At 55.6% G+C, this 22,114-nt stretch overlaps 10 protein-coding genes and 1 non-coding gene across 11 annotated transcripts; 5 read left to right on the plus strand and 6 right to left on the minus strand.

The window, feature by feature from the left end:
- Nucleotides 1-130: 130 nt before the first annotated feature.
- SCHCODRAFT_01160956 (uncharacterized protein) lies at nt 131-1,869 on the plus strand (the record flags this gene model as incomplete). Its single annotated transcript, XM_003028166.3, has 6 exons — nt 131-197; nt 369-504; nt 560-616; nt 724-1,385; nt 1,433-1,519; nt 1,569-1,869. 5 exons carry the CDS (start codon nt 131-133, stop codon nt 1,438-1,440), a joined length of 930 nt encoding a protein of 309 aa, XP_003028212.1. The 3' UTR covers nt 1,441-1,519; nt 1,569-1,869.
- SCHCODRAFT_02553716 (uncharacterized protein) lies at nt 1,711-2,717 on the minus strand (the record flags this gene model as incomplete). Its single annotated transcript, XM_003028453.1, has 5 exons — nt 1,711-1,832; nt 2,157-2,198; nt 2,247-2,422; nt 2,482-2,532; nt 2,638-2,717. The coding sequence occupies 5 exons, from the start codon at nt 2,715-2,717 to the stop codon at nt 1,711-1,713; spliced, it is 471 nt and encodes a 156-aa protein (XP_003028499.1).
- Nucleotides 2,718-3,964: 1,247 nt separating this feature from the next.
- SCHCODRAFT_02553717 (uncharacterized protein) lies at nt 3,965-5,688 on the plus strand. Its single transcript, XM_003028167.2, has 6 exons — nt 3,965-4,097; nt 4,158-4,578; nt 4,639-4,859; nt 4,921-5,000; nt 5,052-5,348; nt 5,399-5,688. Exons 2-6 carry the CDS (start codon nt 4,460-4,462, stop codon nt 5,453-5,455), a joined length of 774 nt encoding a protein of 257 aa, XP_003028213.1. The 5' UTR covers nt 3,965-4,097; nt 4,158-4,459; the 3' UTR covers nt 5,456-5,688.
- Nucleotides 5,689-6,076: 388 nt separating this feature from the next.
- On the minus strand, nt 6,077-6,510 carry SCHCODRAFT_02671988 (uncharacterized protein; the record flags this gene model as incomplete). The annotated part of the gene is made up of 2 exons (XM_003028454.2): nt 6,077-6,345; nt 6,396-6,510. The coding sequence occupies 2 exons, from the start codon at nt 6,508-6,510 to the stop codon at nt 6,077-6,079; spliced, it is 384 nt and encodes a 127-aa protein (XP_003028500.1).
- A 718-nt stretch (nt 6,511-7,228) lies between these two features.
- On the plus strand, nt 7,229-9,950 carry SCHCODRAFT_01160960 (uncharacterized protein; the record flags this gene model as incomplete). The annotated part of the gene is made up of 11 exons (XM_003028168.2): nt 7,229-7,422; nt 7,452-7,479; nt 7,754-7,783; nt 8,248-8,646; nt 8,704-8,855; nt 8,905-8,991; nt 9,046-9,126; nt 9,199-9,278; nt 9,338-9,542; nt 9,595-9,785; nt 9,837-9,950. The coding sequence occupies exons 1-11, from the start codon at nt 7,335-7,337 to the stop codon at nt 9,945-9,947; spliced, it is 1,452 nt and encodes a 483-aa protein (XP_003028214.1). The 5' UTR covers nt 7,229-7,334.
- A 327-nt stretch (nt 9,951-10,277) lies between these two features.
- On the minus strand, nt 10,278-11,019 carry SCHCODRAFT_02589988 (uncharacterized protein; the record flags this gene model as incomplete). The annotated part of the gene is made up of 2 exons (XM_003028455.3): nt 10,278-10,602; nt 10,897-11,019. 2 exons carry the CDS (start codon nt 11,017-11,019, stop codon nt 10,285-10,287), a joined length of 441 nt encoding a protein of 146 aa, XP_003028501.1. The 3' UTR covers nt 10,278-10,284.
- A 443-nt stretch (nt 11,020-11,462) lies between these two features.
- SCHCODRAFT_01104668 (uncharacterized protein) lies at nt 11,463-12,070 on the minus strand (the record flags this gene model as incomplete). The annotated part of the gene is made up of 2 exons (XM_003028456.2): nt 11,463-11,850; nt 12,003-12,070. 2 exons carry the CDS (start codon nt 12,068-12,070, stop codon nt 11,463-11,465), a joined length of 456 nt encoding a protein of 151 aa, XP_003028502.1.
- A 327-nt stretch (nt 12,071-12,397) lies between these two features.
- SCHCODRAFT_t221 lies at nt 12,398-12,469 on the minus strand. Its single transcript has one exon. It is a non-coding gene; the product is annotated as a tRNA-Thr (tRNA).
- A 192-nt stretch (nt 12,470-12,661) lies between these two features.
- SCHCODRAFT_02639708 (glycoside hydrolase family 38 protein) lies at nt 12,662-19,098 on the plus strand. The gene is made up of 26 exons (XM_050346097.1): nt 12,662-13,425; nt 13,596-13,805; nt 13,902-14,014; nt 14,158-14,215; nt 14,293-14,364; nt 14,418-14,512; nt 14,608-14,689; nt 14,747-14,805; nt 14,861-14,934; nt 14,987-15,048; nt 15,972-16,043; nt 16,095-16,163; nt 16,212-16,296; nt 16,380-16,531; nt 16,584-16,720; nt 16,771-17,150; nt 17,204-17,303; nt 17,354-17,430; nt 17,478-17,608; nt 17,662-17,764; nt 17,815-17,918; nt 17,976-17,996; nt 18,050-18,185; nt 18,236-18,334; nt 18,385-18,796; nt 18,848-19,098. The coding sequence occupies exons 1-26, from the start codon at nt 12,748-12,750 to the stop codon at nt 18,906-18,908; spliced, it is 3,642 nt and encodes a 1,213-aa protein (XP_050198331.1). The 5' UTR covers nt 12,662-12,747; the 3' UTR covers nt 18,909-19,098.
- An 83-nt stretch (nt 19,099-19,181) lies between these two features.
- Nucleotides 19,182-20,132, plus strand: SCHCODRAFT_02515622 (uncharacterized protein; the record flags this gene model as incomplete). Its single annotated transcript, XM_003028170.3, has 2 exons — nt 19,182-19,220; nt 19,272-20,132. The coding sequence occupies 2 exons, from the start codon at nt 19,182-19,184 to the stop codon at nt 20,130-20,132; spliced, it is 900 nt and encodes a 299-aa protein (XP_003028216.2).
- A 195-nt stretch (nt 20,133-20,327) lies between these two features.
- On the minus strand, nt 20,328-21,726 carry SCHCODRAFT_01104433 (uncharacterized protein; the record flags this gene model as incomplete). The annotated part of the gene is made up of 3 exons (XM_003028457.1): nt 20,328-21,059; nt 21,107-21,147; nt 21,522-21,726. The coding sequence occupies 3 exons, from the start codon at nt 21,724-21,726 to the stop codon at nt 20,328-20,330; spliced, it is 978 nt and encodes a 325-aa protein (XP_003028503.1).
- Nucleotides 21,727-22,114: the final 388 nt, after the last annotated feature.

The following is a 22,114-nucleotide window of genomic DNA, read 5'->3' on the forward strand; positions in this document are numbered from 1 at the left end:
GATGCACGTACCTTCAGATAGATCCGAGTCGTCCATCTTCAAGATCTGCTCGTACATCGCGCACCGTCATAAGCTATGCATTATAGTTCTTCGCCGAACGACATTTATGCTCTCCATCTCGCACTCATCAATGAAGGTTAAGCTCACAACGGGGAGCGTCGATTCCATCCTCCGAGTCCTGCCAAAAGTTCACCTTCGTGTGTATCTCCGCGGAGATCACGTACACCTTCATAGGCTTCGCGTGTACTGCGATGATGTAATCCTAGTACAGCCGTATTAGACTTCCCCATAAGCGATGATCTCTGAATGTAAATCGAGCTCCTTACCACGTTCCGGCACTGCAGCTGAATGGCTAACGGGTTGTACAGCGACTGTGAAGAACCGAAGTAACGGGGCCGACCCGTTTTCCACTTATAAGAAGCCCTGCCTGTCAACCGTTCTCGCGCGCGCTTTCAAGTCTCTTCACGGTACCTCCGCGGCATCGCGCACCAGACTTCGAGCACGGTATGTATCCTCCCAAACCCATGCGAATGGTCTGCTCACACCAGGAATGTCTTAGATTTAGGTCGATCCTCGTTGCGATCTTGGCTTCATGCAGGATAGTGAAGGTCATTCGGTACGCGTTATCAAGCTCTTCTTTTGAAAATCTTGACGGACGGACAAGAAGGCGCTATGTCATCAGATTCCAATGCCCCTCGCCCAAGACATGTGCCGTTGTGTTAGCGGCTTCGACATGGCTTGTCTGCGCATTCAGCGTACTCTGGACAAGGTACCATCTCAGACCTCGCTCAGCAAGCATGCTCGAAGCCAGATTGCTCTCCTCGCCAAATACGCCCTTCTGATCAGTACCATCATGACGGCGCTATACGACATGACAAACAATATCCGGGACCTCGTTGTATCTCAGCAAGATCCCGAGGCGTTGATGTCTACCGTTCACCAGGCTCATCACGCTCTTCTGCGCCTACTCGGGCGCGCGGTCGAAGAAGGCTCTCAGGCGCAAGACTCTCTAGCGTTCTTCGAGAAAGAAGCCATCCGTACGCTATCCTACCCTCGCATCATCCAGACCCTTCTCGTATTTCTCCTCGGATCAGACTGGAGCCATCGAGAGGTTGCGCGCACGACGGTCCCTCCTGCCATCCGAGGAGTCCGCACTGATCTGCAATCCATAGTCGCTCTGACCGTCCACTTGAGAGACTGCGTCGTGGAACTCCGGCAGAAGTTCTCTATCGCTCAGCTTGTGACTATCAGAGGGGCGCAGGAGACGATGCGTAGCGAGATCAGTGTTTTCATCAAGCAGGAGGCATGGGTGCTATACTCGCACGCGCGCACCGCAAAAGAGACCGCCGATTTCATCGGAAAACTCGCGGAGGAGCCGTGTCCTAGTACGTCCCTCAGCGCTTCTGATCTCCCAGCTGATACCTCCTGTCAGGGTTGTAACGCAAGGGCTCTTCTTTGCACGGCGGATACGTGCGAACAAATTCGAGGTGCAATGGGGAGGCCCATCAGTGTGATTCTGGTACGCTTACGCCATCCGTAGCGTTATATAGAAACTTATCTCCCACAAGAAATTCTCAATATATGGTGGTTTGGAATGCTTTCTTAGTCTTTTCTTCAACGTGACTCGGGCGTTGGCCCAGCCTTGCTTTCGTGCTTTGCGGATACAGTGGGCTACAACTCCGAACACTGTACACGACGTAATTCAATCCCTTACTCCTTCACACACTTGGCGATACCGTACTTCTCCTGTAGCCCACTGATTACATAACCGTCCTGCCACCCTTCTATACCGATGAAGCCCGATACTTGCCAGTCTTCATCCATGTAGTCGTCTGCGATTGTAGAAGAGCTGTATATCTTTCAAGTGCGCCCACTGGGGGGAGGCAGGAGGTAGGACTTCGCTGAAAATCACGCGTAGATTCAGCCTCGTACAGGTGCCTGTCTTCCGCACTGCGCCCCAGTCAGGTAATATACCGTGTTACGCCAACGTGCACCGATGTACTTCCATGTCATCGGGGAGACATGGCTTCTCAAATACGTACACGCATAGTTCTCATTCAATGACAGAAGAGTCAGAAGGTAGTAGTTAACAAATTGACGCGCCTTCGAATGAGGTGGAAGGAGCGTGGCGTACACTCGTACAGCTATTTACATACAATGCCGACCTTCGTCCATGCCGACATGATTCCGCACTACATCTATGTACTTAGGAGCTTGGCAGTCGACCATATGGCCTCACCACTCACTCATCACCTGGACCAGTGTCCGCAGTGCATGCTCTTCGGCGGAATTCTGCCTCCGTCGCGGATCTTTGTCCTTAAAGCCAAGGATCCATCTTCCGCAAAGGGCGAGTGCGAAGTGCGCCTGGGCCGAGACATGGGGACGGGAGTGTGTCCCGGCGCCGACCGTGAGGATATGTTCCCTGATATAGGTCGAGCTTAGCGCCTCTGCAGCCAGTGTGCTGGTGGAATCATGACTTACGCCACGCGTGGGTTGGACGGTTTCGCACGGTTTGACTCGTGACCGTGGGACCTGTGCTCATTCGTAATAAAAACGAGGGCTGCCCGTCACACCAGCAGGCTCCTTTTGCCACACAACTACTTGATATGTATAATATTGTACAGAAGTTTTTCTCACCTGGTACAGGCTCGAGTCCCAAGAAACTCAGCACCGGCACGCGTCGCCGGCGACTGATCGCGACTGCCATATTTGGACATCACCGAACTTTCCTCTCGCCACCACCTTCCCTCTCGTGCATCAGCTACGCTTTTTCTGCCCTCACAGCCTCATATATATGGCATTGCTGAAGCTCTTCAAGAGTACGGCTTGCATCATGGTTGCACAATGGCCACCGGCAAATTCACTCAAGCCGAAGTCAGGGTTGTCCCGCTAGTGCTACGCGCGGTGCACGTTCCTCGAAAACGCTGATGCATGAAGATTTCGCAGGGTGGGAATGGGCTCTTGGTTGCCCGAACTACACATTTCGACTTCTCTGGTGCTTGGAATTTGCAGCTGGCGCTCGAGAGCGAGCTCCGACTTAAGACACTCTTCTGCTTACCCACAACGCCTATCGCGACCTCTGGTATGGGCGCGGTGCTTTTAGTTTTTGAGGGTCTTATATTACCGTCGCCCCATTGCGCGGGAATGCACCTCAGAGACTATATTTGCCGATTATTTGTAGTTTCTTGAGCGCGCACATCAGCCTTCGGACGATGGCGCTGCTATCCCTGCTGCCTCGTGGCGCGGGTAACCCAACTTCCCCTGGCTTTCCCCCATCAAGTACAGGTCCTGAGCAGAGCAAAGCCCAAAGAGCAACACCTCGACCAGTAGACTCCCGAGACAGCCTTTGACTTACACGCGCAAAACACTATTATCCCGCTAAGTGTCCCCTGTTGTGTTGTCGTACTCATAACTACACAATCCTCTCCGTTCATCCTTTCCTCCACTTCTTTTCCTGGAGCTCTAGGTGTCAAGACGCATAATCGGCTTGGCCTCTCTCCCTCGGCACTCTCTCTGTTTGGATTGCAACGCTAGTCGGGTGGCTCTCACACGCGCGGAAGCTGGTCGCTACGCTGAAAACTAGTTTTCTTATCTCGACCCGGATGACGCATGTCAAGACCCCTGCGCGAGCAAGGCGACAGTTCGCTCATTGAGGTGCGCTGCAGAATACTCGTCAGTTCACTCACCTTTCACACGCCAGTTCCTACCTTCAAAATCCTTATCATCCTTTCGACTCGGTATTGCGCATGCGACTTCGACCTCGGATAATGTCGCGCTTGAGAGATGCGTATTCCTCTGGCTGATTTAGACTCGATTGAACAACATCCGCGGAGGATCGCTCAAGGGAGACAATCTGCATTATTCTGCTAGTCAGGGAGAGCATCGATGTTCTCAATCAACAGCCGGTATTGCAAAGCAAATATTCTAGCCGTTGGATCATGGAGATCAGAGCCCATTCTGTGCTGATCAAGTGACCCGATGGTTCTCAAGACCCGCTTCACATTCAATTGGTCGCGATAAGCGCCTGTTGCTATGCTAGCGAGTTCGGTTTTGCGGGATAGTGGCGTTCGTTGCATAGATCCGACTGGGACCTGAAGGTGTGAATGCACGTCGGTTTGTTCAAATGTTTCTCTTTTTTTGACTTCTCACCGTTGTAGCTCTCCTTGGATCGCGAACGTCCTTGATAATTTCTAATTGCCTTGCACGATGGCGGGAGGGCTGTACCGACTCGCGAGCGCTGCGGTACGCCAGGAGCGTGCAGTACACGTGCACGGTCCATGGTGGGGACGGCGACCCGGGATTAAAATCTTCACCGTGCAAACCATTTCTCGCTCTTTCTTCACCCCCTCATCATCTCAGGTCTAGTCTCCCGCCCCTCTCTGGGACAGCTCGTGCTCGGTCGATATCGACGCTACCCAGGCCCCAAGACTTCTATTCGCTGTCCACAGCGACCTCGAGCATGGAGCAGAAGCGGCGCAAGGGGATAACGTGTTCCGACGACCTCGCGTCCAGTGTAAGGGATCTAGCTAGGATTATGGTGTCCATCCTGGCGGGCTTGACAGCAGCGCCTCGCTCAAGGTGCGTCATCCGTACGCCTGCAGTGAAATGTCGCGCTGACGACGGTCGCCCGGTACAAAGTTGCGCGACGAGGATCCTGGAACCGCTGCGGGAAGCGTCTAAGCATCTAATCCCGATCCTTGAGACGCTCGATATCTTCGTCGCCTGGCTTCGCGATAGTCAGGCGCAGGGTATCAGCGCTCCGCATAGTGGGTCACAATTGTTCCCCTCGGAATTCCATCATCTGACGCGCGCGCTTGCACAAGATCCCTCAAAAATCACTGGCGACACGAACATCGACGGTGAGACCCTTCCTTCCAACCTGCACACTCGGGAGCCCGACCTTGACCCCGCGATGCTCAGGCATGAGAATGGACGACCTCCTCGTGGAACTGCGCAAGTTGTTCAAGACCGTGAAGTACGACTTCGAAAACCTTCGATGGGTACGCTCAATCCCCCTGTTGACGCGCGCGCGCTGATCATATCCCCTCAAGCATATCTGCACGCCGACGGGTCCCCGAAGCCTCCTCTGCCAGCATCTACACGGCGTCCCCCGCATTGTCGCCACCCTCTCCTCCCTCATCCCTCGCAGGGCCCGGTCGCCCGCGGACGAGGCGATCATGGACCTCAGCCGCGACTTCTGCGCCCGGTTCGCCCATTTTGGCGCATGGTGTAGCGGTCTCCTCCGCCGGTTGCAGAGCGTCGTGGACGCTTGCCGTTGCACGGGCCCAGCGCTAGATTGGGAGGAGGAGGGGAAGGTGCGGCTGGACCTCCAGATGTTGCTCAGTGTCGTGCGTACGCTGCTCACCGCCCGCCTTCCTTGTGCTGAAGTCTGTTGTAGGACCCCATGGCCCGCTTTCGCGAGGCCGAGGAAGCCGTTGATCGCCCAACGACATGAACGTCACTGACGCTGACGGGCCAGCCATCTGTCTCAGCGGAACCGCTCGGCTCTCCGCCAGGAGGCGTCGCCTGTTGTCGCGTGAAGGCACATCCTGTACATCCTCCGTCGCCCTGGTGGTAATTGAGCATCGTCTCCCTAGAAAACCGTTAGTACACAAGGACAATGAAGATCCGTCATGCCTCGCGTACTTGTGGGGATTATGGCCTGTATCGTTATGTCTCTCAGGAAAGACTGGATGAATGTACATCAGAAATCGCGGTTGTCATGTCGTAGTGTCGATCATAGATACCTCACTCGTGTAGGTTCGAGTTAACAGGGGAAGTGCGCCCTCGTGTTCGTCTACGGTGACGTAGGCTGAACGATCACCGAGCTCTCAAGTTACCAGAGCACTCACCGCGTCATCGTGCGCATGGCGCTCGCCTATCGGCAGTCGGTACGATCGACAACAGGCCCATCGTATGGTCGTTCTTGACCGGCGACGGAGAAATCGTGAGGCGCTCAGGATGCACCAGGAACCGATGAGCGGATGACTCGACTTTGGGCACGAGTACCAGACGGAGCTGTGAAGGTGTGGCCCCGACGAAGAAATCAAGGTCATAAATCTTCAGACGTACCAAATCATCCCGCCTCCTTCAGCGTGCCCTCGTAGCGCCGACGAGATGTATACGCAGGACTTCCGGTCAGGGGGTTGGAAGGCTCGTAGGTCGACGAGATGATGCCGGCGTCCAGGGGTTTGCTGACGAGGAGAACAACGTCGGCGGTGAGCGACATGTGGATCTTGAGAATATGCGCGGTCCCCGGCGAACAAAGAAAATATTCGAACGTGCGCAAGAAAATGTAGATGATTAGTCTCGTCGTCGCCAGGTCTTTCGGCGCCATCTTGAATCCTGAGCATATCGTGAGCGGCCTTGCTAGATACGCTGGACGGTGCACACACCGATGAGGAGCCTTCCGACCGTTGTGGATAGCAAGATACTGCGGGGCAGGCCCTCGCGACCGGTCGATTCCCCATGACTGATGAGGGTGTCCAATGCTGGGGGAGTGGTTAGCATACGACGTTGGGGTTGAAGGGAGAACGTACGCTGAACGGCAAACAGCTTCAGTAGACCCGTGACTGTCTCGTTGTCTTCGAACAAAGTCGACCGCTTGCGCAATTCGCCGCAAGTGATTTGGAGAAGAGTACCAACTAAATTAATGTAGCAGGTGAATGTTCCAGATGGTCGAAGTGGGAGCTCTTTGCGTCTGAGAAAACGCGATGACAAGCTCTTGCGCGCCACCTAGTCGCACGTCGAGTATCAGTCGGGGGACAGACGAGAGTGAAAGCGCGAGCTTACTGTAGTCTACGAGGAGGAAGACCTCCTCCTGACCTCGGTATAAGGAACTGGTCGTAGCTGTGGAAGGGAGAGGTTCCTGACGAGAAGCGCCACTTGCCGGTATCAGGACACTTCCGGGATTCCACTGCTTGGGTAGAGTCTCATACTCAATTAGATAGACACAGCATGGCTACAGCCGTGGACGTCGGAGACAGCCCGAATGTTGGCCAGCATCTTGGGAAGATGGAAGTTGCCGAAGTCACGTTGCTATTTGCGCTTATTGACCTCCGGCGCCTGCCGGATCAGCAAGCCGAAGTCGAATTCGTTCGCCAGACTTGACTGCATCCATCATCCCAAATTCTGCCTCTCCTGCGAGCCTCTGCGGGGGATTCAGCTCTATTGTAGCAGCGCTGAAGATACGCGGTGCTGAGGAATTTCATTTTTCGTTATCCACCGGCCCACGCGTCGGGCGGACACAAGGCGGCCATAAAGCAACTGTTCTCGTCGACTTCTGCGGCCCCGGATTTCGGGCTGTATTCATTCGAGCTTGATTCATTACACTGATGATCTACCGCTATATTGACTCCGCGGCGTCACCGGAACCTGGATTTACGCGCTCCTGTAGGGGCTTAAATGAGCGTGGCACTGTTTGTGAGTACGAATCGACGACAGGCTCCCAGTCCACATGCTAATGGCTTCCACGAGGACGTGAGTAAACGTTCTCCCGCGAGTCGTGTATTACACGGCTGCCTGTACTCGCCTTTGGGCCGTTACCGGAACAATGACGCTTTCCCTGAAAGCTGTCGAAATACAATGAATCTCTGGCGCAGGTCATACCTGGATAAGAAACGATTCCTAAGTAACGCGCCGCTCGGAGGAGGAAGGGGCATGACAAATACCCGCTAAATAATCTATATTGGTCGGTAAGCATGAACGATGGTGATTCCCGAGTTCTATGCTTTCAGCTAAAGACATCTTGCAGCATCGACTTGAGCGTCTCTCCTACAGAAGCGTAAGTCAGTGGCTGGAGTGCTTCTTGCGGGAACTCCGCCAAACTTTGTACTCGGGCTGCGCATCGCGCACCGCCGTGCGCTCTCTTTGGCCTCATATATCCTCGCCATCTGCGCATTCGCTGGAGCAGAGGAGTTTCGAACGTTTCGGTAACTGTGACCGTCGACTACATAGCTCCACTCATCTATCTTTTAGGTCCAGGCTCTCAACTCAAGCCCGAGGTCTAGCAGGTGTGACTTTGAATGGCATGGTCAAGTCGAGCTGGTTCATTGACTCCTTCCTGTCACACACGCCTGGTCCTACCACCAACGCAGGTCGATAACACCCTCGATGAACCCCAATTTCTGACCGCCAGTCGCTGCATGGAAATACGGCACAGGCCCGCCCGTGTGGCCCGGCAGATCGTTGAGTTATCCTGACGCTTGCGTTATAATCTTGTGACCCCCTGAAAAGACCGCATCCCAGCGACGCCGAGGGTGACGTCGTGACGGTAGTTTGCTACAGCTTTTCCCCAGTCGGGTTCATCCGCGATCTGACGAAAACGAGTGAGAGTTCGCTCGCCGCTGCGTCAGCGGCTCCCTTCTCCTCCCGCGAACACATCACTTGTCTCTATTCACGGCCGCCGCCGCCACTCGCCGCCATCGAAGATCCGCGTGAATCGCCGCCCGGCGCCATGGGTATAAGAGCCAGCAAGGCGATAGCTCGCGCGCCTTCCCCGCCGCCCGGAGAGGACGACTACGATCCCCCGGCGGAAGACCTTGAATATGTCGCCCGAAACCTGCCCGTCTTGCGTGCCCTCATCGTGGAAGGGCTGAGGGAAATCGCCGGGCTCTTCCCCCCAGGAGGATCATCGCCTCGCAGCAGGTGCGCTCGCCGCCCAAAGATGAGGACCGCTCTATTGACTGTCTCCACCGCCGCCAGGGTCATGGGCAGGGAATTCAGCCGCGTTCTCGCTGAACTACTCAAGGGCTTGCATGCTGTTGAGGTGTGCGTGCGCCTCATTGCGGAAAAGGCCTCTACCTTCAGCTTCGACAATGGATGGAGTGGTCATGGACAGTCTGGAGCACCAGCCGGTGCGTCGCCATCCTTTTGCATAGTCGCCCTCTGGCTCATGATGAACAGCCTCGGACAGCGCAGACGCCAGCGACACCGGCTCTGCTTCCAACGCTCTCGCGTCTGAAGTCCCCTTTTTCGACTTGGGAACACACCGTATGGCTCATCGCCCTCCATCCGTGGCTCTTCACCGCTAACTCCTTGTGCTAGATTCGTTTAACACGGAGCCGGGCGAGGGCGTGAGCTCGACCGCTATCAACGAAGATTTCTCTCCGGCCGAGGAGTCTCCTTGTGAGTCCACCGTGACGCTCGAAGGTGAGCCACGTCGCCGTGCGAGGTTGCCTCTCCTCATCAGCAACGCAGTTGCACTCCTCAGGAATCTCTTGAAGGAGCTCCACGCCAACTTCGTCAAGGCAGCGTGCATCTGGCGAGACGTCGACGTTGTACGTCCTATTCAAAACTCGGGTAACCCCTCGACAAGCATTCTGAAAAAGAGTTTTAGACATTCTTCGTCCTTTTCTCCATCGCCTTCCGCTCATCCCTGTGCTACGTCGTTGCATGGGTCTACGCGATCATCATTGTCGCGGCTCTGCACATCGTGTGGGCCAAGAGCGCCTTCTTCGCCGAAGGAGTATACGTGTCTGGCTTGCTCTTTATTGGCGCTGGCCTGCGCCAGCTCTACTGCTGGACTCGCAAGCGGGCTGATGGTGCGTCCCGCGGCCATCTCCGCTCACGTACAGGTGACTCACAACGATGCAGGTGCGCGTAACCCTCAAAAGGAGGTAGCCGCACGCGTGTGCATGCTACAGCCACAAGTACTGCTCGTACTATCCTTTTACGAGGGTCTTCACGACGAAATGGGGAACGCTATCGACGCCGTTGGGCTCGGAGACCTGAGCACCGAAACCAAGGAGAAGTTGAAGCGTATACTGGGCATACTCTCGGAACATGTTCGTCCAGTCAATCCAGTCGCAGGACTTCCTCACTCACAATCGCCGCAGCGCAACCGCGATCCCGACGCAGACGTGGAGGAAGCCTGCCGCAAGGTGCTCGACCGCATCGCGCCTGCTCCTCACAATGTGAATGCGGCTGAAGCCGGGAGCGCCGCATAGGGGCATACTGACCGTCCATGGTACATCCTCGTGTCTTCGGTCCGCCGGCGGTGGTGCGATGCGCTGCGCTTGAGCAGCTCATCCCAACCTATCGACCGATCCGTTTGTCGCCACTGCTTCTGTTACCCAAACCCCTTATCACTGTCACACATCGACTAACGCACATGTATAACGCATACAACATCGGACCACGACATTGTAGCTACACCCGCTAGATCACGCTCACGGGTCATAGAACGAGCATCTGTAGAGTACCATGTATCGGACGATGAGCTCGTTCGATCTCTCAATCGTAGATATTGGAACTCAAGCGGCAAAGATTCAGCTTATCACTCGTTCAAACGGGAGGATAAATGAGAAGTAACCACGCTGCACTCGCCATTTGCGCCGGGTCGTCTTCATGACGAGTGATAGGCGTACGGTAGTCGTGTCTAACCTGAGCGCTGATCTTGTTCTTCACGGCAGCGTAGGCTTCGCGCTTTACAAATAACAATCCAACATCCGGCGGCTGCTCTTTGACGCGCGCGAACTCCTTCTCCTCCTTCGCACGCACCCCATCATCGACAAGCGGGGTCGATTGCAGCGAGTCTCCAACTGTCGTGGCCGGGAGACGGACGTCAGAGACCGCAGTCGGGTGGCCAACGTCGAAATCCTCCTAAGAGTGTTGGAAGTCGGAAGTTTCGACCTTTGCACCATCGCAGTAGAGCGCAGAGAAGTTGGGCGGAGAAGGGGACGGCGGCGGCGCTGTCGGTGTCGTCCTTTTGTCGCATCTCGAGTTAGTGCTCCTGTTCCCGCTCAGGCGGGTAACTGAAGTAGGCATCGAAGGCGTCGCGACCGCCGAAGGAAGAGAAGATGCGCCAGCGGCCACTTCCGCGCCGGCGTCCTCAAGCCCGGCGCGGGCGAGTCTGCTGCGACCGTCTCGTCTGTCTCCCATGTACTATGTCCTTACCGCCTCAGACCCAGTCTCCAGACCTTTTGTAGGCGTCACCGGTGCCACTGCGCGCAAAGCATGGCCCGAGACGAACGGACCACGCCAGTCGGGAGGGAGATAGTCGGTAGCAGGCCAGTGCATGTCTGGATTATGCGAAAAGCAGATGGTCGCCAATGTGCAGAGGAGTTGGTAAGATGGAGATTAAACTCACTCCATACTGCCCTGGCATAGGCACTCTACTCTTTTGTCCTCAAGAGAAAGACAAGTAGTCCGACGATAGTGAAGGCGCCAGAGGAAGCATCCTTCCTCATGTCTGTCCTGCTTCGACCACACATTAAATATAAAGGTCTATGTCCTATAACCGACAGCTCACCTTGGATCATGGTCGTACGGAGAGAACACCATGCGAGGGATGGGGTGAAGGGAAGAAGTTCGGATCCGTGATGTGATGTGATCGGAATATTCCGTGTTCGCACAATCACATGACGTGAAGTTGAAGTTGGGCGACATCACAAACAGAATTCGAGTGACCGAGGAATGGCGTCCAACCGCGCAATCTCGCTGTGACAAGCGACAGTTATGGCCTAGGAGATAGGGGGACAGACGTTGGAGCGTGCGCGGGCATGAGAGAGCCGTAGCTTCGAATCTGACAGCGCCTCTTCGGTCTGGGCAGGCTGGATCAGAGCCACCTTGCATTTCTCGATGGCGAAGAAGTATAGAGCTTCGAGTGTACCCAGTCTCGCTTGCATGAGCTCAGCATCGCTCATAATGGTATTGGATAGGAATTGGTAGATGCGGGGTATGCTGGAGATCAGCGGCGGAGTCTCCCCTACCACTGAGCGTGCGACGAGGACACCAGAGTGTTCGAGCTCGAGGGCCAGCGGGCTATTGGCCAACGGGTAGCGACGCGGCGAGAATGAGTCAATAAGGGTTTCCACCGCTTGAGAGATCCTGTAGACTGTCTCCTTTACGCTGTTTAATGGATAGATAGTAGAGTACCTTCACTTCTGTGGTAGCTATACGTTTTTCTTCCTCCGTCAAGAATTCCGCGTCGTCGAGCGGCTTATAACTCCACGCCTATTGCGGGAGCTGAGCACAACATGCAGGCCATGACGAGAGCACACCTTGTCTTGTCTTCAATCCACGTCGGCGCGCGGTGCGTCCGACCAACTGAAGTGATTGTATTCAGCATGATTGAAGAAGACGTATATCTGAGGGCGCAAGCCATGCCTCAAGTCGACTTGGAGGGATAAAGGGCGGAAGCAGCGCTTGTCAGGCTTGATGGAGCTGGGTGTGCACCACAGTCGTCGCCCGCAATCGTCCTTGTAGACTTCAGCTTGACAATCGCCGTGGCTCGGGTTGCTTTTGGACTCGCTCAATCCATCGACGAGCGCGAGTATGTGCCGATGGAAATGTCATCACGACAGGTCCAAAGTTGAGCAACACGGGAGCCCTACGAGAATTCCCGCAAGTTGAAGACGCAAAAAGGGTCGCAGAAACTCGCTGAATGCTTCAGAAGTTCCCCACAGCCGACTTGAACGACTGACCTTGTCATTACTAGTGACACGCTCTACCACTGAGCTAGCGGGGATACATTGTCCTTAGCAGCCAAACAAGTTTATTTAAATCAACGCTTTTGGATAACCTCCCCCACTCGATACGGCGGCGGACGCTGCACGAGGGTTCGCACTGTCTGTCCAACGAGATGCTTGTGTCAACCGGATGCTTGTGACTTTTACGCAATGTCATGATTCCATATGGGGAAGGTTCCCCACAGACACCGTGACGTCACGGCGACGGCGACCTCGCGCTCGACGACGACCACACGAGGACCATAACGAGCAGCACAGCGCAGACATCGGGCTGCTCATGACGACAACTGCACCCACTGCCAACTACCCGTCCCTGTCGCTGGACGCGGGGGCGAAATGGATCAAGAATCTGACGCAAAACCGCCTCGATTACTTCACCGGCGGACACTACGCCTCCCACAACCTCTCCAGCGCGCTCTACAAGGCGAACCGCGACGACGTCGTGCGCATCAAGGTCTGGCACGCACCCGGACTCACCAAGCCGTCGTACGCCGAGGCGCTCGCCCACATCGCCGACTTTGAGCCCGCGCAGAAGGGCATACGCCTTGGTCCCAGCTGGAGCAACCACTGGTTCACCGTCGACATCGCGCTTCCCGCCGAGTGGCGCGATGAGGAGCGCGTGCAGCTCGAGTTTGACCCTGGCTGCGAGGCGATGATCTTCGCCGCGGAGGGCGACGTGCGCGGGATCCCCGCGGGCACACCGCTGCAGGGCATCACCGGCGGCGGCGAGGGCGCGCGACGCGTCGACTACATCATCCCAAAGGCCGCCTGGGACAAGGGGACGCACTCCGTCGTCGTCGAAGTGACGTGCAACGGCATGTTTGGCGTACCGTGGAACGGCGACACGATCGAGCCGCCCGACATGAATCGCTACTTCTCGCTTGCGAGCGCAGACCTGGTCGTTCCCAACGAAGACGCTTGGAGGTTGATGTGGGACTTTGAGGCTCTGAAGCAGGTGTGTGGTCGTCTTCTCTTTGCAAATCGACTTCCTCTACGCGCAACGCGCCTCTCCCTTCAACACCCCCACCCCTACGCCTCTCTCTCGCTCCTGCCTTTCCCATTCCCCTCCAGTCTTCATCCTTCATCCCTACTATGCCTCGAAAACCTTCTCTAACTATAGCGCAGCTCTCCCAGACGCTCCCGGGCAACACTACGGCGCAGAATGACGCGCTCTCTGCAGCTAATGCAATCATCAATATCTTTGACCGTGCTCGGATGGGTACACGTGAGGAAGTGGCCAAAGTCATCGCCGAGGGCCGTGCGCTTGCCCGCAAGGCAATGTTTGGCGGTATCAATGTAGATGATCCCAAGGATGTGTATCCCGACCTCGGCAAGGTGCACTTCTCTTCCTATACACCCCACTCCTGCGATGCTATCAACCATTACCCCCGCTTCTCCATAGTCGAGGCACTGACTGACTAGTTTGTGTAGCCGTCTGCCGGACCCACCCCTCCTGGTTCCGTATGGGCCATGGGCAACTGCCATATCGACACTGCATGGCTCTGGCCATACTCGGCGACTCAGCAGAAGGTCGCGAGGAGCTGGTGAGCTGTCTCTTTCGTGTGCTGTTCGTTACTCGATACGTCCTTCTGTCTGCGTGCTACTACCAGGCGCATATACTCAGCTCTTCTGGGCCTGCGGCGCGTTTCTTTCCCCGTGCATACTTGACCTGACACATGGAATCCAGGTCTACCCAGATTGACCTCGCGAAGCGCTACCCCGAGCATCGCTTCGTGGCCAGTCAGGTGAGTCAATCAATCATCTTCTTGTCCGCGCTTCACGTTCGCGCATCGTTCCCTTCGCTGACTGCTCCCTTTTCCAGGCCCAGCAATGGAAGTGGTGCGAGAAGCTGTATCCAACACTGTTCGAGCGCATCAAGGACGCAGTGAAGGAGGTGAGGCTGTCTCCTATGCGTGTTGATGAAAAGCTCATTACCTTGCTGTGCAGGGGTCCTTCCTCCCCATCGGAGGCGCCTGGGTTGAACACGACGGCAACATGCCGAGCGGCGAGGCACTCGTGCGGCAGGTTGTACTGGGGCAGAGGTGAGCTTCGCATGTTTCGTTGATTTGTGAAGTAGGCGAAGGCCAATCATGGATGCAATCGACCAAAGTGCATACGCTAATTTTCCTACGCCCAGATACTTCAAGTCTCGTCTGGGCTTCTACTGCGAGACGGGATGGCTTCCGGATACGTTCGGCTTGACGGGGCAGTTGCCGCAGGTACGCTTCGTGCTAGGCGGAAGGATGAGAGCGGTGGACTGACTCTGTGTTCGACAGATTCTGCGGAGCGCCGGCATGAAGTGGTTCTTCACGCAGAAGTTGAGCTGGAACAATATGTGAGCAAGAGGCTGTTCCCGTATGACCGTAGCGGTACTGACTTCGAACCTCAAGCAATACGTTCCCGCACACAACGTTCAACTGGGCGGGTATCGATGGAACGCAGGTGCTGTGCCATATGACACCGGGTGCGTGACTTTTTCGCTCGCTCAAGGTGTGGACTAACGTGTATACTTGTAGTCGACACTTACACCGCGCAAGCGACGCTCGGTGACGTGAACAAGGGGATCCGGAATCATAAGGTGCATCCGCGTGTTAACTCTGCTTTGGTCTCTGTGGCGGTTTTCGCCTGGCCGCTCGATCGAGTGCCCGTCTCGTTCTCGGTTTATGATGTCAATCATCATGTGCTTCCATACGACCTCTGGAGGCTTGTACTCGCGGGGGCATGAACTATCGCTTTTAAGCGTGTCATCTGACTACTCTCCTTCTCAATTGCGTGGTCTATCCGCCTTCGTGGTCGCTGATAATCCGTTCTCAGGTACGCTTGGGATATCGTTACTTGCGAGCGATCGCTCATCGGGACTCTGAACCTCCGAATCATCCTGGCTTCGCATCTATAGGTCAGTCTTGAACTGTGATCTTCCTGACTCGCATGATGCGAACCTTCCATGACCTACATTCGCGAACCCCCAAGGGGCAATGAGCGATGCATAATCCTAGTTATTCTGACCCAGCCCTTTCTTCTTCGCCTACGCCGTGAAGTTGCTGACGATTTCTGTGCAATGCTCAACCCGCAACCATCTTCTACTACCCCGAACCGGCTCCAGGTGAGTTTTCGATTCCCGATTTACCTTCCCTTGTTTCTGCGTGATGCGTATCATACGACCTATCTTCGCGACCCTTACGGGGTGTGAGCGATCTTATAATCCTAGTTATTCTGATCGTCGTGTCGTCCCATCCTTGCATCTAACGACGCGCTGACAATCCTTCTTACATTTTCTATCCATCTCGACGTGCTCCACGGCTATGATTGTGATGCATAGGTGAGTTTCACGAAATCCTCTTCCTGGAACGATCTTCCGCTCCATATATGATGCATACACTAGAATCGCTATGACTCTTGCTCATAGCTTGAGCATGATGCGGATACGTCCAAACTGCTGGCTGACATTGTTTCCCTTCACCGCTCCCTTGTTTGGCCTGCTTGCTAACCGCCCCTTCCCAGAATATCGAATCTTCGAATCAATCTTTGCTAGCTTTCGGCAACGGCGATGGAGGTGGAGGGCCATTGAACAAGGTGATGTTCGTCAACCCTCTTGACGAACATGGCTGGCTGATCTTCGTTTAGATGTTGGAGAACTTGCGCCGCATCAACGCGCTTGCGCGTACTCACAGGGACGTGCCGCAGCTTGTCACGGTATGTGCCACGGGGAGGTTGAAGGAAGTTGCTTATGAGGGCGCGTAGGGCCGCACGGTCGACGAGTTCTTCCGCGAGCTTGCGGATCAGAGCAAGGGCTCAGTATACGTGGGAGGGAGTAGGTTTGGCGAAGGTGTGTTGAGTGGTCTTGCTTGTTCGCTTTACGATGCGCTGCGCGTTCGCGCTGCACAGGCACCTTTGCTGACGATCGCCCAGGTGGACTCCCCACCGAGGGAACAGTCGCTGGCGCGAAGCTGCCGACGTGGCTCGGAGAGCTGTACTTGGAGTTCCACCGCGGTACATACACGAGCCATGCGAGCATTAAGAAAGGTAACCGTCACTCGGAGGTACTCATGCGAGATGTCGAGGTGAGTCGTGGTAGCCTTTGTTGGAAGGCGTTTGGCCTTAACATGTGGTCAGTTCTTCGCTACGCTCGCCTCGCTCAAAGCTCTGGCCTCGGGTCAAAGTTCGTACGCGTACCCGAAGGAGACGCTCGATACCTCATGGGAAAAGGTGCTGCTGAACCAGTTCCACGACGTGCTGCCTGGGTCTGCGATGTGAGTCCTGGCTCGCTCCATCGAGATGCTGCGGCTCAAATTCTCAAAAGCGGTATGGTCTACGATGACGCCGAGAAGCTCTATGCGGAGGTCACCTCGGACGGCAAGCATATGCTGGAGGATGCACTCTCGGTGCTTCTTCCTGGGTCCAAAGCTGCCGGCGGTGGCATTGGCGGCATCGGCGCCGCTGAGGCCGAGTTCAAGGGCCGTGGCTCCCTCGTCGCGCTCAACACGACACCTTTCCCGCGTCGCGAAGTCATCCGCGTGCCTGCTGGGCTCGGCTCGCAGCGCGCCACGGAAGAGGACGAGGCGAAGGACGGCTATTCGCCCAAGTACGTCTCGGATGAGTTCACGCTGGTCGATGTACCGGCCAGTGGGGCATCGCTCGTTGGTGCTGCGCCGAGGTTGGAGAGGATCATGCCGGCGAGTGGTCAGCAAGGACTATCACCCCCCGGGAAGCATCGTACTGACGTTGGATAACAGTGTATAGCAACGGGAAGGACCATTTCGTGCTCCGCAACGAGAGCGTCCAGTTGACCATCGCGGAGGGCCGCATTACGAGCCTGGTGGATGTTCAGCTTGGGTGAGTCATCACCTCTTGTTCCGATGACACCGCTGAAGTCGTTCATGTAGTCGTGAGCTCATAGCAGCTGGTGCTACCGGTGGTCTCGTCATGTTCGACGACAGGCCAAATTACTGGGATGCTTGGGGTAGGAAGTTCTCGTACACCCCGTTCCGTGGCTTACCGGGCCTTCAGATGTTGAGATTCACCATCTCGAGGCGCCGATCCCGCTGAAGTTCCAGAACGTGCGGGTCACATCGCGCGGACCTATCCGCGCGGCGGTTGTTGCTACTACCAAGTACGGCGATAGTGAAATCGAGGTCGAAGTATGTCATGGCGCGTACCCGGAGAGCATTAGCTTTGCTGATATGCATCTCAGATATCCTTGGACGCCGTTCCTGCGACTACGAAGGCGGACTCACGGTCCTTCTTCCGCTTTGATGCGCGTGTGGACTGGCGGCAAAGGCATGAGTTCCTCAAATGTGCGTGGCCGTTCGGATTGGCTAAGTGCGCGTTACTAACGCGTTTACAGTCGAGCTGCCGCTCACCATTCGAAGCGACGTGGCAACTTATGAGACACAGTTCGGCTTCGTCCAGCGCCCGACGCACAAGAACACGACATGGGAGATGGCGAAGGTATGTATGTGCATCAGAGTTCCGATGCCTATGTTGACGATGAGCATCATTATCTAGTTTGAAGTCTGCGGTCATAAAGTAGGTCTATTTAGCATACTTCAAAGATACGCGGGCTCATGCTGCTCCTTTAGTACGCCGACTTGAGCGAATTCGGCTATGGTGTTGCGATTCTCTCAGAGTCCAAGTACGGGTTCTCTTGCCTTGGCTCTTTGATGCGTATCTCTCTGCTGCGTTCGCCTACGGCTCCGGATGCGGAGCAGGATCAAGGTACTTAGTGTCTTTTGTCGCGGACAAGTCCTGTTACTGACGATCGACAGGCAAACATGCATTTTCGTTCGCGGTCATGCCCCACAAGGGTCACTTCATCCAGTCGGACGTGCCGCAAGCCGGATTTTTGTTCAACTCTCCCCTTTACCGTCAGTAAACAGGTCTAACATCTATCTCTCGGATCTGACCCGTCTCTCAGTGCGTCATGTCGGTCCAAACAACGATCTGTCCGCCCTCAAATCCGCGGCCTCCCCCTTCGTCGTGGAACAAGCGCCCAACGTCTTCCTCGAGACCGTCAAGCGTGGCGAGGACGATGCGTTCAAGGACTTCGCCAAGGGCCCCACCACCGTCATCCTCCGCTTGTACGAGGCGTTCGGCGGCCATGCATCTGCTGTGCTCCGCATCGCAGATGCGCTTCCGGTCTCGGCGGCTTTCGAGACGAACGCGCTGGAGGAAGAAGTACACAAGGAGTCGCGCCACCTGGACTTCGTGCGCGGAGGGAAGGGTGGCTTGGAGTTGAAGCTCTCCTTCCGTGGCTTCGAGTTCAAGACGGTGAAGTTAGTGCTGGAGGGGACGAGCTTTGCAAAGCCGACGGAGCGGCCAGCGTCGAGGTAAGTCAGGACATCGTCTTCAGTGGAGAGCCATGGCTGACGGATGGATAGCCCCAAGCGTGAGAGCTGGATCGCCGTTGAGAAGTTTGGTATCCCTGCCGCGCATCATTAAACATGCCGGGAGTCGTCGGAGTGCGAAATCATGGTCAATTCTGTCGAAGCATCGAAGTAACATGTACTTTCTGGTCGAACACAATATGCATATGTGGCAGGTCATTCGTGATCGAGGCAGATTGTGGGCTGTGTATCGCATTGTCTATCGACCGATCAAAACCGTGACAGGGCCCTGCCGTACTGACGTGACACCACGATACAGTATGTTTGCGTTACGAGTCACAACCCACGGGTTGTTCTCAACGACCAGCAATAGGCGCGGGTGCACAGAATGGAATTCCTGACGGCAGAGGAGATGCGCATAGCCGTCGTAAGTCTCTCCGTACCTCATATTGGTCCTTGAAGATGAACGCAACCACAGACGGTAATGCCTATCATTTACCCATTCAACAGCGTCTACGAAACAGTCTACAAGGTTTATCGAACAATGGAAAACCTTCTTGACCTGTTCTCGCCGCATCGCTACCCGTTGGGCAACAGCCCGCTAGCCGCCGAGCTCGAACACTTCGGTTTTCTCGTCGCACGCTACGTAAGGGACATCCCGCCACTGATCTCCAGCGTACTCCGCATCTATGAATTCCTATCCGATACCATTGTGGACAACGCCGAGCCCATGCAATCGAGACTGGACACACTGGAAGCGCTATACCTTGCCGCCGTCGAGAAATGCGACGCGGCGCTTATCCAGTCTGCCCAGACTGTCGAAGCGCTGGCGGATCTGAAGCAGCGCATCACGCATGATCTCTCATACCCGCGCACACTCCGAGGTCTGGCCGTCCACCTCCTCGGTCCCGACTGGTGCCACCGCGAGATCGCGTTGCGCGAGGCGCCCGCCGTGCTAGAAGAGATGCAATGCTGGCTCCAACGCAACGACAAGGTCTTCCGCGATGTACGCTTTCATATCGATGACGGGCGGAAACGGTTCAGCGCCCTAGCGCTGGAGCGCCTGCTGAGCACCACGATGGAGGCGCGGCAGCCGACGGCGCCTTTCTTGGCCAGGTATCTTTTGTGTCTCAACGTGTGGCAAGTGAAGGTGGGACACGACGCGGACTTGCTGGAGGGCCTCATCAGGCGGGGTATCGAGAGCTCAATTGCGGGTGAGCACTTAATCAAACAAAATGCCGAACAGTTGCTGAGTCGGCTGCAGGGAAATATTGATTATGTGTGCTCGCGAGGGCTCATCGAGGGTTCGATATCATTCATGTGCGCTCTGTATACCTGACCGGTATCCGAATGAATATCGACTGTGATCCGCATGGGTGCTTTCAACTTCGTACCTTTGTTCATTCTATCTTCGCTAACTCGTAGATATATCCCAACAACAAATTTGGAGACGCTCATGCGCAAAACCGACTACCTGTATAACGATCAGCCCTTGTGTAGACATACCGAAGCCTGAACACGTACCCATTTCAGCTCACCACCTTTCGGGATGACTCGCGGGGATTCGTAGGTATCCTGCCTCATGCTTCGCGAACGTCGCCCACTCGTCTAGGTAAGCGATGTAATTGATGATGAATCGCCTGAGAGCCCGCCGCCTCTCGAAGGGCAGATCCAGAATCGCCTTCAACACCTGCACGCTGAACCGTTCCCGCTCCTCCTCGATTATCGATCGCAGCAGCCTCACAAGGTCTCCATGCTCGACGATAAATCCTCCCATCTTATCCAGCGCGACTGGCGCCTTCTGCAGCGCAATCTCCCTGTAACACCAGTCCGGGCCGAGGAAGTAGCTAGCGAGATCTCGGATGGGATATGTGTAGGGGAGAGTGGTGCATATCTGCTCCCGGAGATTATCCAGCGCTTCCATAGCCTGACTAGACCCGAGGGCCAGGCTGTCGAGGGCTTCGGCGACGGTGTCGTAGCGAGCCTTGACATCGGCCAACTTCGTCTGAAGTGCGTCAGATTCAGGGGTGCCGATGACGCTGTCAGGCAGCGAGATGAAGAGCGAGTGAATGCTGTATAGAGCAGTGGATGTCTCCATCACGTAGCGCGCGACCAGGAGCCCGAAGTGCGCCAGATTTGTCGCCAAGCTGGTATCTGGGTGATAGCAACGACGGCCAAATATGGCATAGAGATCCTCCATGGATCGACTTATGTCGTATATCAAGCTGTATGCGCGCTCCGCAGGATGCACGACGGGGAAAAGAGTCTAAGGGTCCGTTCATTAAGCGCCACCTTCGAGAGAGGGGAACATACTGATGCGACTCGTTCCTCCTCATCTGTCATGTGCTCCATATCTTTGAGAGGGGGGCTTCAGTAGCTTAGGACGGTGTTGTGGATATGAAGGGTGGTTGTCGGGGTCAAACTTGCTAAGCGCCCGAAAGGCGCCTGCTGTCACCGTGACATAAAATACGTGACATGCGTGACGCTAACGGTTGTCTTGAACCCCTTTGGTTTGCAACTCACGCCATGCTACGCGGGACCGCAGACTTGGACTGAATATGCATCTGCTACTCTTCCGACGACCTCGATGTGGCAGGTCAAGGTCGCGCTTAGGCGCTCCAGGACGTGTCGGTCTTCGACGGAGTCCGTAGATGGAGTTCAGGACCGTGGGCTAGGATATAATATGAGGTGAGTGTGGGTAAGCAAAGCAATCAAGAAGTTGGCTCACGGTTGGAGGCCCACCGGGTATCGTTTGGCAGGTCAAAGTAGGACGTATGGATGGCCTCCTCTGCCTGCCCAAATCCGGCTGCCCAGATGAGATATTCGCGCGCTTTACGGCGCAGATTAGGGAGGGTGTTATAAAGCCCGAGAAGAATTAATCGGAAAGTGTCCACTGACGATTTCGTAGACCGAGGGGAAGGTAACTCGCGCATCGTGCGGCCGAGCTCGAATGCTTCCACGCTGAAGTCTCTCGGTGCGGTTTTTGGGTAGAATCTAGGTAAGTTAAACTCGGGCTCAGCGCGGTCGTCAAGAAGGTTCGTCGTAGCGAAAGTGCGGTCCTTGGCGTCCAGGCTTTCGAATATGTGAAGAAGGAAGTCATGGCTGCGAGGCCCGGCGGCGGCGAGGTGTTCCGAGCATGACGACAAGGTGAGGCGGACTAGATGTGCATAGAGAATTTTCAGGTAGATGCGTTCTGTTTATCCTTGGGCGAGAGCGCGAGCATCTACGCGGACATCATGAAGGTTCGGGTCGAATTCAGGCGATCAGGTGATCGAGTTCAACCTCCGCTTCGGCGTTTGCCGCGTCCTCGCGCCCTTCCTT

The sequence above is a fragment of the Schizophyllum commune genome, assembly GCF_000143185.2.
Source record: "Schizophyllum commune H4-8 unplaced genomic scaffold SCHCOscaffold_11, whole genome shotgun sequence".
Classification (NCBI taxonomy): Eukaryota; Fungi; Basidiomycota; class Agaricomycetes; order Agaricales; family Schizophyllaceae; genus Schizophyllum; species Schizophyllum commune.